Source organism: Chiloscyllium punctatum, chromosome 8 (assembly GCF_047496795.1).
Source record: "Chiloscyllium punctatum isolate Juve2018m chromosome 8, sChiPun1.3, whole genome shotgun sequence".
Classification (NCBI taxonomy): domain Eukaryota; kingdom Metazoa; phylum Chordata; class Chondrichthyes; order Orectolobiformes; family Hemiscylliidae; genus Chiloscyllium; species Chiloscyllium punctatum.
The window spans coordinates 109,839,785-109,856,682 of record NC_092746.1 but is presented as its reverse complement, the minus strand read 5'-3'; the positions used below and the strand labels follow the sequence as shown (position 1 = coordinate 109,856,682).

The window sequence follows — 16,898 nt, the reverse complement described above, 5'->3', positions numbered from 1 at the left end:
CTTGGGAAAGAGTGCCACAAGAATTAATTGAACTAAAATCTGACAATCATTCTGGCTTTGAGGCATTCATTCAAGACTGTTAAAAGAAATGGCTGCTGAGATAATTGACTGATTTGAATTTTCCAGAACTCCCTGGATTCTGTCGAAAAGAATTAAAACTTTTGTTAAATTCTATTCATGATGGAGTTTAATTTCTGATTAAGCCAAGCAGAGGAGTGACAGAGAGGTTTAGATAACTATTTCCATAGCTAAAGACTCCCCACTAGGGCAGTCTGAATGGAAGTGGCTATGGTTAGGAAGTCAGAGGCAGCTATGTCTGCAATCTGATGTGAGAATTGGAGGAGATTTGAAGGAGCAGTCTTAGACAATAGACAATAGACAATAGATGCAGGAGTAGGCCATTCAGCCCTTCGAGCCTGCACCGCCATTCAATATGATCATGGCTGATCATTCCCAATCAGTATCCTGTTCCAGCCTTATCTCCATAACCCTTGACTCCACTATCTTTAAGAGCTCTATCCAATTCTTTCTTAAATGAATCCAGAGACTGAGCCTCCACTGCCCTCTGGGGCAGAGCATTCCACACAGCCACCACTCTCTGGGTGAAGTAGTTTCTCCTCATCTCTGTCCTAAATGGTCTACCCCGTATTTTTAAGTTGTGTCCTCTGGTTCGGCACTCCCCCATCAGCGGAAATATGTTTCCTCCTGCCAGAGTGTCCAATCCTTTCATAATCCTATACGTTTCAATCAGATCCCCTCTGAGTCTTCTAACCTCAAGGGTATACAAGCCCAGTCGCTCAGTCTTTCAGTGTAAGGTAATCCCGCCATTCCAGGAATTGACCTTGTGAACCTACGCTGCACTCCCTCAATAGCCAGAATGTCTTTCCTCAAATTTGGAGACCAGAACTGTACACAGTACTCCAGGTGTGGTCTCACCAGGGACCTGTACAGCTGCAGAAGCACCTCTTTGCTTCTATACTCAATTCCTCTTGTTATGAAGGCCAGCATGCTATTAGCCTTCTTCACGACCTGCAGTCTTGCCGATAGTAAAGAAAACTGAAGGAATCTGAGACTACCAATCACCAATACAGAATCCAGAACAATTTATTAATCTTCCAAAAGCAGAAATTGCTGGAAAATACTCAGCAGGTCTGGTAGCATCTGTGGAGAGAAATCAGTGTCAATGTTCTGGGTCCAGTGACCCTTCTTCAGGACTGTGATTTTTTTAAATTAATCTTCCAAGTTTTGATAAATTCCAGACTTTGTATCATTGAAATATATGTTAAACGTACATAAAAGGAATGTGGGGTTAAAACATTTGATTTATTGTATAATTGAGACAATAAAGTCTAAGAGCAGATGTGGGACCATCAGCTCATTTAGTTTGTTCCACCATTCAGTGAGATCATGGCTGATTTGACTAACATCAACTCCACTTTCATGCCTTTTCCCTACAACCCTTGAGTCCATTAATGTTTAAAAATCTGTCTATCTCAACCTTGAATATACCTAATGACCCAGTCTTAACAACCCTCTACTAAAGAATTCCATAAATTCACTCCCCTATGAGAGGAGATGTCCCTCCTCATCCCTGTCTTAAATGTGTGACTCACTTATCCTAAGGTTATGTCTTCTGGTCCTGGACTCTCCCACAAGGGGAAACAACCTTTCTGCATCTACTCTGTCAAATTCGCTAAGAAGTATTGTGTGTTTCAATGAGGTCACCTCTCATTCTTCTAAACTCCAATGAATAAAGGCCCAATCTACTCGACATCTCCTCATGAGTCCCTCTGTACCAGGTATCAGCCTGGTGAACTTTCTCTGGTCTACTTCCAAGGCCAGGATATCTTCCCTTAGATAAAGGGCCCGGAGCCGTTCACAGTATTCCAGTTGTGGGCTGACAAGTGCCTTGGATAGTTTTAGTAAAACTTCCCTACTTCTCTACTCTATCCCTTTTGGAATCGAAGCCATTTGCGTTCCCTATTTCCCATGGAATCTGGTTGTTGCCTTTTTGTGATACTTGAACTAGGACCCCCCAAATCCCTCTATGCTGCTACTTTCCATTTAAATAATCTTCTATGCTTCCTACCAAAGTGCATAACCTCACATTTTCCCATCTTATATTCCACATGCCAAGTTTTTTGACCACTAACTCAACCTGTGGATCTGGGTGGCATGATCTTTGGAGGGTCATTGTGGACTCGATAGGCTGAATGGCTGGTTTACACAGTGTAGGAGTTCTATGATTCTAAATATACATTTCCCTGAGAAAAAGTAGATCTTAAGGCAGACTCTTTGTGTCATCCTCACCACATGTCTTCCTATCTATTTTTGTGTCATCCACAAACTTGGCAAAAGTCCATTCATGTTCTCATTCCATGTCATTAATATATATTGCAAACAATTGAGGCCTTAACACTTTTCACTGTGGCACACTGTGTAATGAAATTGACCCCTTATCCCGACGTTGTGTATTCCAGACAGATTAGTTAGCTAACCTTTTATCTGTGCTATTATATTACCTCCAACACCATAAGGTGTTACCTTATTAAGCAGCCTAATGTGTGATACCTTATCAAATGCCTCCTGAATGTTCCAATATATCACATCCACAACTTCTCCAATACTGATCCTGCTTGTTAACCTTTTCAAAGAATTCTAGTAAATTTGTCTGGCATGACTTTCCCTTCATAAACCCATGCTTAATCAGCCTGATCGTAGTGCTCATTTCCAATGCTTTTCTATTACATCTATTATAATATAGTCAAACATTTTCATACTAGCTGACATGAAGTTGACTGGCCCATAGTAACCATTTTTTTGTCTCCTCTTTTCAAATAGTGGTAATTGTGTTGATTGTATTTGTCATATATAATCATTTACAAAAGAGTGTAATTGTTATAATTCATATTCTTTGATTTTTGGGGTGAAAAATTGGTTTATTTAATCTCATGGCTTCATTCTTGTGGTGAATATATGAGTTCATAGGTTATTGAAAAACAACGTAATATGTTACTGTTCCGAACCCTCTGTGCTGCCTACGCACTCACTCAGGTGACCTCCCCACCTGCACCAACTGTAACAGCTGTGCCACCAACTTTCATCTCCCTTAATATCCGGTTCACACTTGGTTCCTCACTCCTTATGAGGAGAGAACCCTGACCCTGGCTACCCCACGTGGCTGACTGACCATGTCCAAGCCCTTGAACCGGTATTGGAGGCCATCTTTGACTTACTGTGCCAGGTTTAAAAGTTTATGTTACTGTGCCAGAACTAAAACTACGTGATTCTGCCACATTTCTCAACGTAGCACATCGTTCAGGTCCTTACAAAATGAGAGGCATGACAGCTCAGTGGTTCCCGCTGCTGTCTCACAGCCTTGTGGACCTGGGTTAGATTCCATTCTCAGGCAACTTTCTGTGGAGTTTACACATTCTCCCGTGTCTGCGTGGGTTTCCTCCGGCTGCTCTGGTTTCCTCCCACAATCCAACGATATGCAGGTTAGGTGGATGGACCATGCTAAATTACCCATAGTGCCCAGGGATGTGCAAGCTAGGTAGATTAGCCACCAGAAATGCAGGGATATGGGGTAAAGGGTAGGGGGAAATAGGATGGTTTTCGGATGGTCAGTGTGGACTCGCTGAGTTGAATGCCCTGTTTCCACACTGTAGGGATACAATGAAAATTCTGCTCTGATCATAGATTTTGGTAACTTCCGTGCATTTTGACACTCAACTAACATGATTGTTATAACCTCACTTTCCTTTCATAAATTGGACACAGTACTCCAAATGGGGCCTAACCAGAGCTTTATAAAGTCTCAGTAGCACAACGGTGCTTTTATATTCCAACCCTCTTGAGATAAGTGACAACATTGCATTCGCTTTCTTAATCACGGATTCAACCTGCATGTTGACCTTTAGAGAATCCTCGACTAGCACTTCCAGATCCCTTTGTACTTTGGCTTTACGAATTTTCTCACCGTTTAGAAAGTAGTCTATGCTTTTATTCTTTTTTCCAAAGTGCAAGACCTCGCATTTGCTCACATTGAATTCCATCATCCATTTCCTGGACCACTCTTCCAAACTGTCTAGATCCTTCTGCAGCCTCCCCACTTCCTCAGGACTACCTGCCTGTCCACCTAACTTTGTATCATTGGCAAACTTCGCTAGAATGCCCCCAGTCCCTTAATCCAGATCATTAATATTGTTGAAATCGTTTTCCTTCACAAAGAAGAGGTTGAGAGGAGATTCAGTGGAAGTTTTCAAAATCACGAAGGCTCTGGAGATTAAAAATTGTTCTCCTGATGAAAAGAATTGAGAACCAGAGGGTACAGACTTAATGCAGTTGACAAATATGTGAAGAAAAACTGCAAATGGTTACAGTCTATAATGCAGTGCCTGAGAGTGTAATGGAGGCAGGTTCAATCTAGGCATTCAAAAGGCAATTATTAGAAAAGGAAGAATGTGCAGGGGTTATGAAAAGATGTGATTTGATGAGATTTACAAGGCATGATTAGTAAATTTGCAGATGATGCTAAAATAGGAGGTATCATGGCCAGTGATGAAGGTTATCAGAAATTGCAGCAGGACCTTGATCAGCTGGGGAAGAGGGCCAAGAAATGGAATTAGATGATTAGATTCCCTACAGTATGGAAACAGGTCCGTTGGCCCAACAAGTCCACTCCGACCCTCTGAAGAGGAACCCACCAAGACCCATTCCCCTGTCCTATATTTACCCCTGACTCATGCACCAAACACTACAGGCAATTTAGCATGGCCAATTCACCTGGCCTGCACATCTTTGGATTGTGGGAGGAAACACACACAGACTCAGGGAGAATGTGCAAACTCCATGTAGACAGTTGCCTGAGGCTGGAATTGAACCTGGGTCCCTAGTGCTGTGAGGCAGCTGTGCTAACCTCTGAGCGTGAGGTCTTGCATTTTGAAAAGTCAAATCAAGGTAAGAGTTTCGTGGTGAATGGTAGGGCCTTAAGGAGTATGGTAGAATAGGGGACTTGGAGTTCAGGTGTACAGTTCTCTGAAAGTGCAGTCACAACTAGGCAGGGCAGTGAAGAAGGCTTTTAGCACACTGGCCTTCATCAGTCAGGGCATTGAATATAGATGTTGGGAAGTTATGTTGCAGTGTACAGGATGTTGATGAGGCCGCACTTGGAGTATTGTGTCACCTTGCTATAGAAAGAATGTTATTAAACTGGAAAGAGTGTCGAAGAAATTTACAATGATTTTGCCAGGACTCAACAGTCTGAGTAATAGGGAGAGGTTGAACAAGCTAGGACTTTTTTCTTTAGTGTTTTGGAGACAAAGGTGGGATCTTATAGAGGTGTATAAGATCAGGAGAGGCATGGATAGGGTGAATGCACCGAGACTTTTGTTTTCTCAGAGTTGGGGAATCAAGGACTAGAGGGCATCGGTTTTAAGGTTAGAGGGGCAAGAATAAAAGGGAACCTGAGGGGCAACATTTTTACACAGAGGGTGGTATGCAAATAGCCTAAGCTGCCAGTGAAAGTGGTTGAGGTGGGTACATGAACAACATTTAAAAGTCATTTGGACAAATACATGGATAGGAAAGGTTTAGAAGGATATGAGCTAAGTGCAGGGAAATGGGGTTAACGTGGATGAACATTTTGGTCAGCATGGACCAGTTTGGGTCGAAGGGCCTGTCTTCATGCTGTGGGACTCTGTGAAGAGAAGGCAAGGGATTGGCACTGGATGGATTGCACCTTTAGAGGGTCAGCACAGACACCATAGATATTGCCATCATTCTAAGATTCTATAATGGAATGTATCAGCCTAAGGGTACCATTCCTGATCCCACAGAACTTTAGAAGGTAATGGCCTATGTAACTGTGATTTCCTTTTGCATTTCTTCCAATACTATGAGGGTGAAAATCAGTCATTGTTGGAATGTTCTCTAAATCTCTAAAGCTATTATTTTCTCCATAAAGTTTTTTAAAAGTTATATTCAAACCATTGAGATTATCTCATAGACTTATTTCTCCGCTCTCTTATACCACTGTTATGTTGTGCAACTCTGAAACATCTGTTATGACATTTGACAAAATTAAACTGACTCCTTTAGATTTCTCCATTTGAGCTTTTCTGTACTTCCATTTCAGGAGCCTTTTGAAGGAAGACTACATTGACCCGAACAGAGTTGGTGTTTTTGGGGAGGTAATGTTTTTAATGTCAAAATGTTTTTAACAACACATATTTTCTTCATCTAATTTTGATGTGGATCCAGGAGCTGGAAGAACATGGTGCTTGGTTGTACAGCACTCCAGACAGCTGTCCTCCCCCTTCCCACCTCACCCACTCCCTCTGGCACTTATCAGAGGGCCCTGCCAGTAATGCAGCCAGCCTATAATTACTTGCTGTCGAAGGAAAAACTAGTGTGTGTGTGTGTGTGTGTGTGTGTGTGTGTGTCTGTCTGTCTGTCTGTCTGTCTGTTTCTGAGGGTATATGGGTGTGTGTAGGTATGTGTGTAGGTGTATGAGGGTGTGAGAGAGGGTGTGGGTGTATGGGGGTATGGGTGTGTATATGAGAGGGTGCGTGTGTCTGTGTGAGAGTCTGAAAGTATGCATCTGTTTGTGTGCGAGACACAGTGTGTGTATGTGAGAGAGAGGATATGTGTGGGCGTGTATATGTGTGTGTGCCTGTCTGTGTATGTGTGTGTGTGTGTCGGTGTGTTTGTGTGTGTGTCAGTGTGCGCATGTGAGAGAGAGGGTGTGTATGGGTAGGTATATGAGAAGGTGTGTGTGTGTGAGAGTGCGTGTATGAGTATGTGTGCCTGCCTGTGTGTGTGAAAGTGTGTGTGTGTCAGTGTGTGTATGTGAGTGAGGTGTGGGTATATGAGAGGGTGTGTGAATATGAGAGGGTGTGTGTGAGTATGTGTTTCTGTATGTGTGTGTGAGAGGTTGTGAGAGAGAGGGTTTGTCTGTGCATGCGTGTTACTGTGTGAGGGAATGTGTGTGTACGTCTTGTGGCAATATAGCCAAGACCATGTAGCACTGTGGAATTCCTACCACTCTGTCTACTTTGTGATCCCTAAAAGGCATATCAAATGCTGCTGAACAAATCACCTTATAAGTAGAAGTGTCCCCTTGTGAATGAAGATTGCTGCTGATGGAATGAATTTTAATGCCCATCTCTGAAATCGTATATACAAAGGGGGAAGGGGGGTCACTAAATCTCTATAGATGGTCAAGGAAGCCTCCTGCATTGCACGATGGGGTCTCCTCACATGCACCCTATTGCTCCTAAGCCACCCATGTCTTCTGACATTAGTGAACCAGATGACAATTGACAGTGGATTCATGGCCATCATTAAATTCTTAATTTCAGATTTTTAATTGAATTCCAATTCTACCATCTGTCACGGTGAGATTGGAATACAGTTCCCCAGAACATTACCTGGGTCTCTGGATTAACAGTCCAGCAATTATACCACGAGGCCATCATTGATTTGGCCACCTTGATTTCCATGCTTTCAGGAGAAGTTAATGCCAATTGGGGTAGAATGGGCCTGTTCACTGTTGCAGAGGGGTACAGCTGTGGTAAAAGGGTTGTGTTGTCCTGCAGAAAGAACACTTAACTTCCCCTGTTCCTAAAACAAATCATTTTAGGACCAAGAGTTCAAGCACTCAGGTTGGTTGTTCCAGCTGCAATTCTCTGATGGGCTAGTCATGTTACCCCGAGGGCTGTGCACAAATGGACTTCCTGGTATTTCAAGTCCTCAGCCCCACAGACTGCACCCCTCTCCCCCCTCACCCTGCTGCCAGCAATTAGCTTGGAATAAGGACTCTGCAGCCCAAAAGGCCCCACAGTAACTCCAAAACATTATGCCAGAGTTACAGCGTGTACCAGTAGACTTGTGAACATTCAGTGCCACTTTATTCTTCTGCACTAACAAAGGCCATTTTACACTATTGTGTGAAAATACAATGATCACTGGCAGTGATGGCACAGTGTGCACGATAACCATTTTTACTCCCCCCACCTCCAAAACATGACGGTAATCATTTGAACCATCTACAAAGTGGTATCATTCTCACCAATCTGCTTGGTCCGAGCTTAATCAGTTTATTAAAATTCACAGTTGTCATGTCACCAATGGTCCAACCTTTTGTAATGTTCGAATAAATTGGTGATCCCTTTCTAAATTCGATTTCTTGTATCCCGATCCAGATGAGTACTTTGATCACGTCGCTTTTATGCAGTGCTTAAGTTCTGCACTACCCAGCAATTATTTCATCTATTGGATGCACTGCAGCAACTGACCAAGTTTCTGTTGACAACACTTTTCAAACCTGCTAGTTACACCATCTAAAAAATCAAGAGCACCAGATACATGAAAACACTGCCATCTGCAACTTTCCCTTCTGGTTAAATGTTTTGGAACTAACTTGCCATTCCTTCATTATTATCACATCAAAATCCTGGAACTCTGTATCCAATACCTCAACAGTTCCAGCAGTTGTAAAAGGCACCTTATGACTACCTTTCAAAGGCAATCAAGGACTAGCAATAAATCCTGGCCTTGCTCAAACTTGAAGAATACATTGAGAAAAATGTCCTATTTAATAATTGTTCAACATGAGGATCTTGTGCAGGTTCCAGAGACACATTAATAAAGTTCCATGGTGATTCTGTTGGCCAGTGTAAGTTGCTGCAGTTATCTTTTACTTATATTCATTCATGATATGTAGGCGTCACTAACTGGCCAGTATTTATTGCTCATCCTTAGTTGCCCTTGAGAAGCTAATGATAAGCTGCCTACTTGAACTGCTGCAGACCATGTGCTGCAGATACACCCACCGGGAAGAAATTCCAGCATTTTGGCTCAACAACAGTGAAGAAACAGTGATATACTTCTCAGTCAGGATGGTCAGTGGCTTGCAGGTGGTGGTTGTCCAATGTATACAATGCCCTTGTCTTTCTAGGTGGAAGTGGTAATGTGTCTGGAAAGTGCTGCCTAAGGACCTTTGGTGATTTTCTGCAGTACTGCAGGGCACCATGGTGGCTCAGTGGTTAGCACTGCTGCCTCACACTGCCACGGACCCGAGTTCAGCTTCGGGCAACTGTGTGGAGTTTGCATATTTTCCCCATGTCTGCGTGGGTTTCCTCCTCTGGGTGCTCCAGTTTCCTCCCACTGTCCAAGGATGTACAGGTTAGGTGAATTAGCCATGGTAAATTGCTCATAGTGTCCAGGGGTGTGTAGGTTAGTTGGATTAGCCTTGGGGAATATAGGGAGAGGGTAGAGGGGATGAGTCTGAGTCTGGATGGGATACTCTTCAGACAGTCGGTGTGGACTTGTTGGGCCAAATGACTTGTTTTCAAATTGGACGGATTCTCAGAACTTCTAGATAGTACACATTGCTGTTACTGAGTGTTGGTGGTGGAGAGAGTGGATGTTTGTGGATGTGGTGCCAATCAAGCGGGCTGCTTTGTCCTGGATAGTATCAAGCATCTTCAGTGTTGTAGCTTCACCCATCCAGACAAGTGGGGAGTATTCCATCCCAATCCTGACTTGTGCCTTGTAGATGATGAACAGACTTTGGAGAATGAAGAGGGGAGTAACTCACCACAGTATCCCTACCCTCTGACTTGCACTTGTAGCTACTCTGTAAATGTGGCAAGTCCAGTTGAGTTTCAAAGGTAACCTCAAGCGTGTTGATAGTAGGGGACTCATAATGCTGTGATGGTAGCACCATTAAATATCAAGGGGTGGTGGTTAGATTGCCTCTTATTGGAGATGTTCATTGTCTGGAATTTGTATGAGGTGAATGTTATCTACCACTTGTCAGCTCAAGTCTGGATATTGTCCAGATCTTGTTGCATTAGACCATGCACTGCTTCAGTATCTGAAGAGTTGAGAATGGTGCTGCATATTGTGTAATCATTGGTGAATATCCCCACTTCTGATCATATGATGGAGGGAAGGTTGTTGCTGAAGATGGTTGGGCCTAGGACATGATCCTGAGGAAGTCCTACAGAGATGCCTGACTCTATAATTAAGGTGACTGACCTCCAAAAAACACAACGATCCTACCAGCAGAGAGGTTGCCCTGATTCCAATAGATTCCGTTTTTCTCGGGCTCCTTGATGCCACACTCAGTTGATATAAATGACAACAGGAAAGATTTACAAACCAAGAAGAATAGATTGCAGGTTAATACAATGACATAAAAATGTCATTTTAATTCCAGTGTGTTCATGAGCAACTTGAACTGAACTTGACGAGAATTATATATTTGCCTTAATGTGGAATATTGACTCCTTGTATTTAATTTCTATAGGCTTATGGTGGTTATCTGAGTTTGATGCTGCTTACCACGGAGAAAGAATTTGATAAAAAAAATGCCCTATTCAAGTGTGGAATAGCACTTTCTCCAATCACAGACTTTAAACTCTACGGTAGGTATCAACTTGCAAAATTGACCTGCAGCCCATCTGAAACTGTAAACTGCCAACTCAACACTGCCAATGTTCTCTTAGTTAACTTCTATTACCCTCAACAAGTTGCTTACTTTCTTCCACCATGCACCCATTATCCCCCAATTTACATTGATTGCCCTCCTCAAACTCAAAACTCTCAATATTTTAACCCCTTTTTGAGTCCCACCCTTTAAGACCTGTATCACCTTCCAGCCGAAGAGCCCCACATAATCCCTGTCCCTTTGACATCTTCCCCTCCCTTCCCCTCACCATTGACAACAAGGGCTTTTGCCCGAAACGTCGATTTTCCTGCTCCTCGGATGCTGCCTGACCTGCTGTGCTTTTCCAGCACCACTCTAACCCAGAATCTGGTTTCCAGCATCTGCAGTCATTGTTTTCACAAACAGTGATTTCAACCTTCCAGGGCTATAATTGAAATTCCTTCCTTAAGCCCCTGCAGATCACTCTCCTGCAGCAAGGCCTTGCTTTCATCAAGCTTCTAATTATCCCTCCAGACCTACTTTCTTTTATACCTCTGCAGTCTGGTGTGGTTTGTTTATTTTGATTTTTACAAGGTATGGCTCATTGGCTTGGTTATTGTAAAATAAATGTTTCTGTTCATTTGTAGGTTTCTGTGGTCTGATGCAAGGTAATTAAGTGGTGGTGGATGACTGCAGTCAGCTAGAACAAAGTCATAAAGACTGTTTTATTTGTTATACTTCGTTTTATTTTAATAAAGTGTTTATTTGGCTCCTGGATTTACCATATTTTGATAAATATTGGACCAGTAAAAACATATTCTAGTCTTTAGGAGATGTTAAACCCACTTATAAGGTTGGATTTCCATGTTGGTTTATGAAAAACGATGGGAGAAAATTAGACAATTCCCCCACCCCAAAGGTAAAATCTGGGACAGATGATGTTTATGGAGCTCCACCAGATGGGTGATGCAGTAGAATTAAATAGTGGCCGTAGGACAGAAGCACAATTTAAACCAGTAAAAGGTAAATTTAGAATTGATATTAGGTTTTTTTTAATAAACAGTGATCAACATATAGAATAAACCTCCAGAGAGCTTAATGAAGACTATAAAACTGGAATCATTCAGGAAGTAATTGGAAGCTGAAATGAGCAGCGTTTAACAGTTTTTTGAATGCATGCATTTGTATCAACCAAATGGCCTTTCTTATGTATGGTTGCATATCATCTTGTGAGTGAGTCTCAGCTCTGTGTGACTTCCCTCCTTCCTTCCAGTTTTCTGATGTTAAACCTGTATTTCTTGCTTTTAACCCTGTCATCATGACAGGAACATTGCAACAGAAAGAGGCCATTCGGCTCCTTGAGTCTGTTCTGCCATTCAGTGAGATCAAGGCTGATCTGTGGCCTAGCTCCATATACCTGAGTTTGGCACATATTGCTTTAACATCTTTGCTTAACAAAATAATTCTCTCAGATCTAAAGCTAATGACTGATCTAACATCCACTGCCATTTGTGGAAGAACATTACAAACATCTACAACCCTTTGCATGTAGAAGTTCTTCCCAACATCACTCCTGAATGGTCTGTCCCTAATTCTCAGATTATTCCCCCTAGTTCTAGAATCCATAACCTGTGAAAATGGTTCATCTTTATCTACCATGTCTTTTCCTGCTAATATCTTGAAGACTTCAATCAGAACCCCCTTAACTTTCTAAACTCTGGAGGAAATAGGCCTAATTTGTATAATCTCTCCTGTTTTGGATCAGGCCCGACCCCTCAAAAGATTTTTAAGCAGGTAGCCCAGGCGGGAACTTTGCTATTTGTTTTTGGTAAGTGTATAGTGGATATTCCTGGAGCGAATCAGCTGGTCTGACTGCCAAGTTTTAAACAAACAGAATTTATTTACAAAATTATGGAATGAAACACAAAGAACAGAAAATAGAATACCGGATAACTTATCCTATCCAAACCTGACAGCTTATCCCAACTTCATGATGCTGTTCTGAAGACAGTTGCAACACTCTCCATAAACAGACCCTTTGCATAAAGATTACAAATGACACACAACGCTTACAGGTTTCAAGTCAGAGAAGAGAGTTCATGAGCCTTTTTCACACATCCCTTGCTGCAACTGAATCTAATCTAAACAAAGGCTAGCTACGCAGTTACCTGGCCACCCCCCTTTGATTATACCAGTTTTTTATTAAGACATGAAAGCCTTAGGCCAGAAGCATTATCTGTTAGGGATAAACAAAAAGGCCCCAATGAACCATTCAAACTTCAGACATAATGGAACCTTGGGTTGTTTCAAACCTTGCTGAAGAAACAACAATTTAACCTTGTCAAAGGAACAGGTTCATCACACTCCTCATAACTCAGTCCCTGAAGTCCAGGTATCAATCTTATTAACCTACGTTGCATTCCCTCCAAGACCAGTATTTCCTTTCTAAGGTGTGGTGCCCAGCTCTGCACTGACCCTTCTATGTGGGGTCTAACAGGGTTTTTGTAGAGCTGCAGCATTAGTTCTGCATCTTTCTACTCCAGTCGTCTCGATATGATAGACTACTTAATTAGATAAATGATGTGGAGGAGCCAGTGTTGGACTGGGGTGGACACAGTTAAAAATCACACAACATCAGGTTATAGTCCAACAGGTTTAATTGGAAGTTTTTGCTTCCAGAGCGTTACTCCTTCATCAGGTAAATGTGGAGCAGGACCATAAGACACAGAATCTATCGCAAAAGATTATCATGTCGTGCAACTGAAATGATGTATTGAACAATCCTAGATTGTTGTTAAGTCTTTCGCCATTTAGAATGGGTTGCAGGTTTCGGTTCTTTAATATGTAAATCCCAGAATTTCTTTTAAGTCCCATTCTCGAGATAACTTAAGGTTTTGTAAAAAAAGTGACATCTCAGCTCAGACAATACATTAAAGGTGTGAGGTTAGAGTCTGTCTGTATCCCAATCTTGAGTCAGACTGGTTCTATTTCCAAATTAGGAATTTATAAAATATTACATGGATTGACTGCCTGCAGATTGTGGTCTTTTTGAGCAAAAGAGAATGTCTCTGCAAATATAATTCTGCAAATGCAAATTCATCTCATAGACTTACGCGTGTGTGTGCGCACGCTCATGTGCATGACAGAGAGAGAGTGTGTGCGCGTGTGAGTATGAATGCACATGAGAGTGTTTGCGTATGTGACCCCACTACACTATACACTCACGCACACAGACACACACACTCTTACATACTCACACACCCATGCAGACCCTCATACACATCCTATCTCTCATACACAAACACATACACTCACCCATACTCACACCCACCCACACATCCTCTCCCAGGCTCATACTCCATCACACTCACACACACACTTTACCAAGCACATTCACATGCACATTCTCCCTCTCTCTCATGCACACAGACATATATAAGTCTATGGGGTGAATTTGCATTTGCAGAATTATATTTGCAGCCACATTCTATTTTGCTCAAAAAGCACACAATCTGCAGGCAGTCAATCCATGTAATATTTTATAAATTCCTAATTTGGAAATAGAACCAGTCTGACTCAAGATTGGGAGACAGATATACTCTAACCTCACACCTTTAATGCATTTTCTGAGCTGAGATGTCTCCTTTTTTTTATAAAACCCTAAATTATCTTGAGAATGTGACTTTAAAGAAGTTCTGGGATTTACATATTAGAGAACCGAAACCTGCAACCCACTCTAAAAGATGAAAGCCTTAACAACAATCGAGGTTTGTTCAATATATCATTTCAGTTGCATAACACTGTAATCTTTGCTATAAATTCTGTGTCTTATGGCCCTGCACCACAGCCACCTGATGAAGGAGCAGTGCACAGAAAGCTAGTGCTTCCAAATAAACCTGTTGAACTAAAACCTGGTGTTGTGTGATTTTTAACTTTACCTAGATAAAGGCCGGCCTATTACACTCTCAACCTGCAAAACCTGTACTAAAAAAAGGATGACTTTATTTGCCAAGGCAACAGGCCTAATGTATTAGTAAAAGGTTTTCTATTATTATTATCCTGGGGTCTGAATCTTCCAGGCAGTCATTTACTTCATTAATCTGCCCTTTTATGGATGTTCACTTACTCAACACTACACTCAATCCTAATGTTATGAGTAGCCAGAACCCTGGATGAGTGCTCCCTTCCTATCTCAGGGCACTGAGATCTATTGGTACAACCAGTAACCGAGCTGAAGTCAGCTCAGTACCAGATAGATCAGCACCAGTGAAAAAAACCAGCTGACCCATTGGGAAGCTTGTATTCCCATCTTTAACTCCATCCCAACTTTGATCATATGCAATCAGATAACCGGCTTCTCATAATATTAGTGTTTAAATCATGTTTTTATGACTTGCTGCTATTTTGATGGAAGCTATATCTACTGAAAATATGAATATATGCGTGTCTGTGATTTGCCAGTGTATCCAGCCAGTCGCACACCATCATGTTGATTTATAATATTGATACATCCTCCTTTGCAGCCAAATGTTTTCAGACAATCAAAGGAGGTTATTATAAAATAAAGAACTGTGGGTGCTGGCAATCTGAGACAAGCAGAAATCACTGGAGAAACTCAGCAGGTCTGGCAGCATTAGAAGCGAGAGAAACAGTTAATCTTTCAGATCCAGTGTCCCTGCTTCAGAACTGATGGTAGTGAGGAAAAGGTTGGTATATTGTATATGGCTGAAGACAGGAGGGCAGGGGTAAAGCAAACAAGCAATAAATGGAGAAGGTGACTAAAAGACATGGACAGTCCAGGGCCTAAATTGATTACAGTGCTCCGACAAGACTCATCACAAGCTGAAAGAACAGCATCCCATTTTCCACGTTGGGCACCTACAGCCTTCAGGACTCAATATTGAGTTCAATAATTTTAGGGTATGGACATCTTCTTCCATGTCATCTACACATTCCCATACCCCAGGACATTTCATAACATAGGCTGCTTTTAGCACATCCAACCCATTTTCATGTACTACTGGTTCCCATTATCAGTTTTTACTTCTCCCTGGCTCACCATTACCAATCCCTTTGTCTAACTGTCTTTCTCTTCCTCTGGACACTGATCCACCTATCACTTACTCTTTTACCTTCCTGACCTCCACCCCCTGTCTTCAGCACATATACCAATCATTTCCTAGCTACCATCAGTTCTGAAGAAGGATTATAGAGTCTTAGAGATGTACAGCACTGAAACAGAACCTTTGGTCCAACTTGTCCATACTGACCAGATATCCTAAATTAATCTAGTTCCATTTACCAGCACTTGGCCATATCCCTCTGAACCCTTCCTATTCATGTACCCATCCAGATGCCTTGTAATTGTACCAGCCTCCATCACTTCCTCTGGCATCTCATTCCATACACGCACCACCCTCTCCATGAAAAAGTTGTCCCTGAGTTCCCCTTTAAATATTTCCCCTCTCACCCTAAAAGTATGCCCTCTAGTTCTGGTCTCGCCCATCCCAGTGAAAAGACCTTGTCTATTGTTCCTATCCGTGCCATTCATGATTTTATAAACCTCTAAAATAAGGTTACCCCCACCCCCTCCCCACCCACCCCACCCCCAACCCCAGCCTCCAATGCTCCAGGGAAAACAGCCCTAGCCTATTCAGCCTCTTCCTGTAGCTCAAACCTTCCAACCTTGGCTACATCCTTGTAAATCTTTTTTGAACCCTTTCAAGTTTCACTGTACCTGAAACATTAACTCTATTTCTCTTGCCACAGATGCTGCCAGGACAGCTGAATTTCCCCAGTAATTTCAGTTTTTGAGAAGGTTATAGTTTTAGTTCTTTTTAGATCTGCGGCATTTCTTTGCACATCTGACCTGCTATTTCTTTCTTCACAGCCTCTGCATTCACTGAGCGCTATTTTGGTACACTCAGCAGAGCTGACAGAGGGTATGGGGTAAGTTCAATGAAACTTCACCTAGATTTTTGGACTCTTTTCCACTAGTTAATCATGCCTTTTACAGGGGTTTTCATTCAATGTGCTGCACCTGAGCACAGAACCTAGACAAGCCCCCTTTAGTGTGAGTTTGATAATGGAGTGGGTGCCTCAATCTCCACAATACACCCAACTGCAAATCCTCTTAATCACACTGATGTGCTGGCCTGCCTATGATTATATTTTTCCTTTTCTTCTTGGCATTTCAGCCCCTGAAGAGATAATAAACATTTCATGAATTATATGAAGCCTTCCATTTGTTAATAATTCTGCATTCTTCTCTGATAACCTTTTAATTAAGAAGATTTGGCAGATAGCTTTAATCCACTTTGCTTGGATATTTAGCTCAGTGTTCCGAATGGGTCAGTGAGTTTAATTGAATATCATTGAAGCCAACATAGTACTTGCCAATAATCATGAATGCCACATTAAGACTATCACTTTGTTGAATTACACAAAGCAGGGGCATGCA

At 42.0% G+C, this 16,898-nt stretch overlaps 1 protein-coding gene across 6 annotated transcripts in view; it reads left to right on the top strand.

The window, feature by feature from the left end:
• Nucleotides 1-16,898, top strand: part of dpp6a (dipeptidyl-peptidase 6a) — a 1,516,786-nt gene that overhangs the window by 1,484,441 nt on the left and 15,447 nt on the right. For 5 of the 6 annotated variants that reach the window (XM_072576237.1, XM_072576239.1, XM_072576236.1 and 2 more), the window contains 4 exons: nucleotides 6,140-6,194; nucleotides 10,319-10,436; nucleotides 11,086-11,106; nucleotides 16,329-16,387. In XM_072576237.1, the coding sequence (XP_072432338.1) occupies nucleotides 6,140-6,194; nucleotides 10,319-10,436; nucleotides 11,086-11,106; nucleotides 16,329-16,387 (253 nt within the window). The remainder of the gene's footprint in view (nucleotides 1-6,139; nucleotides 6,195-10,318; nucleotides 10,437-11,085; nucleotides 11,107-16,328; nucleotides 16,388-16,898) is intronic. The other variant, XM_072576235.1, reaches the window with a different exon arrangement.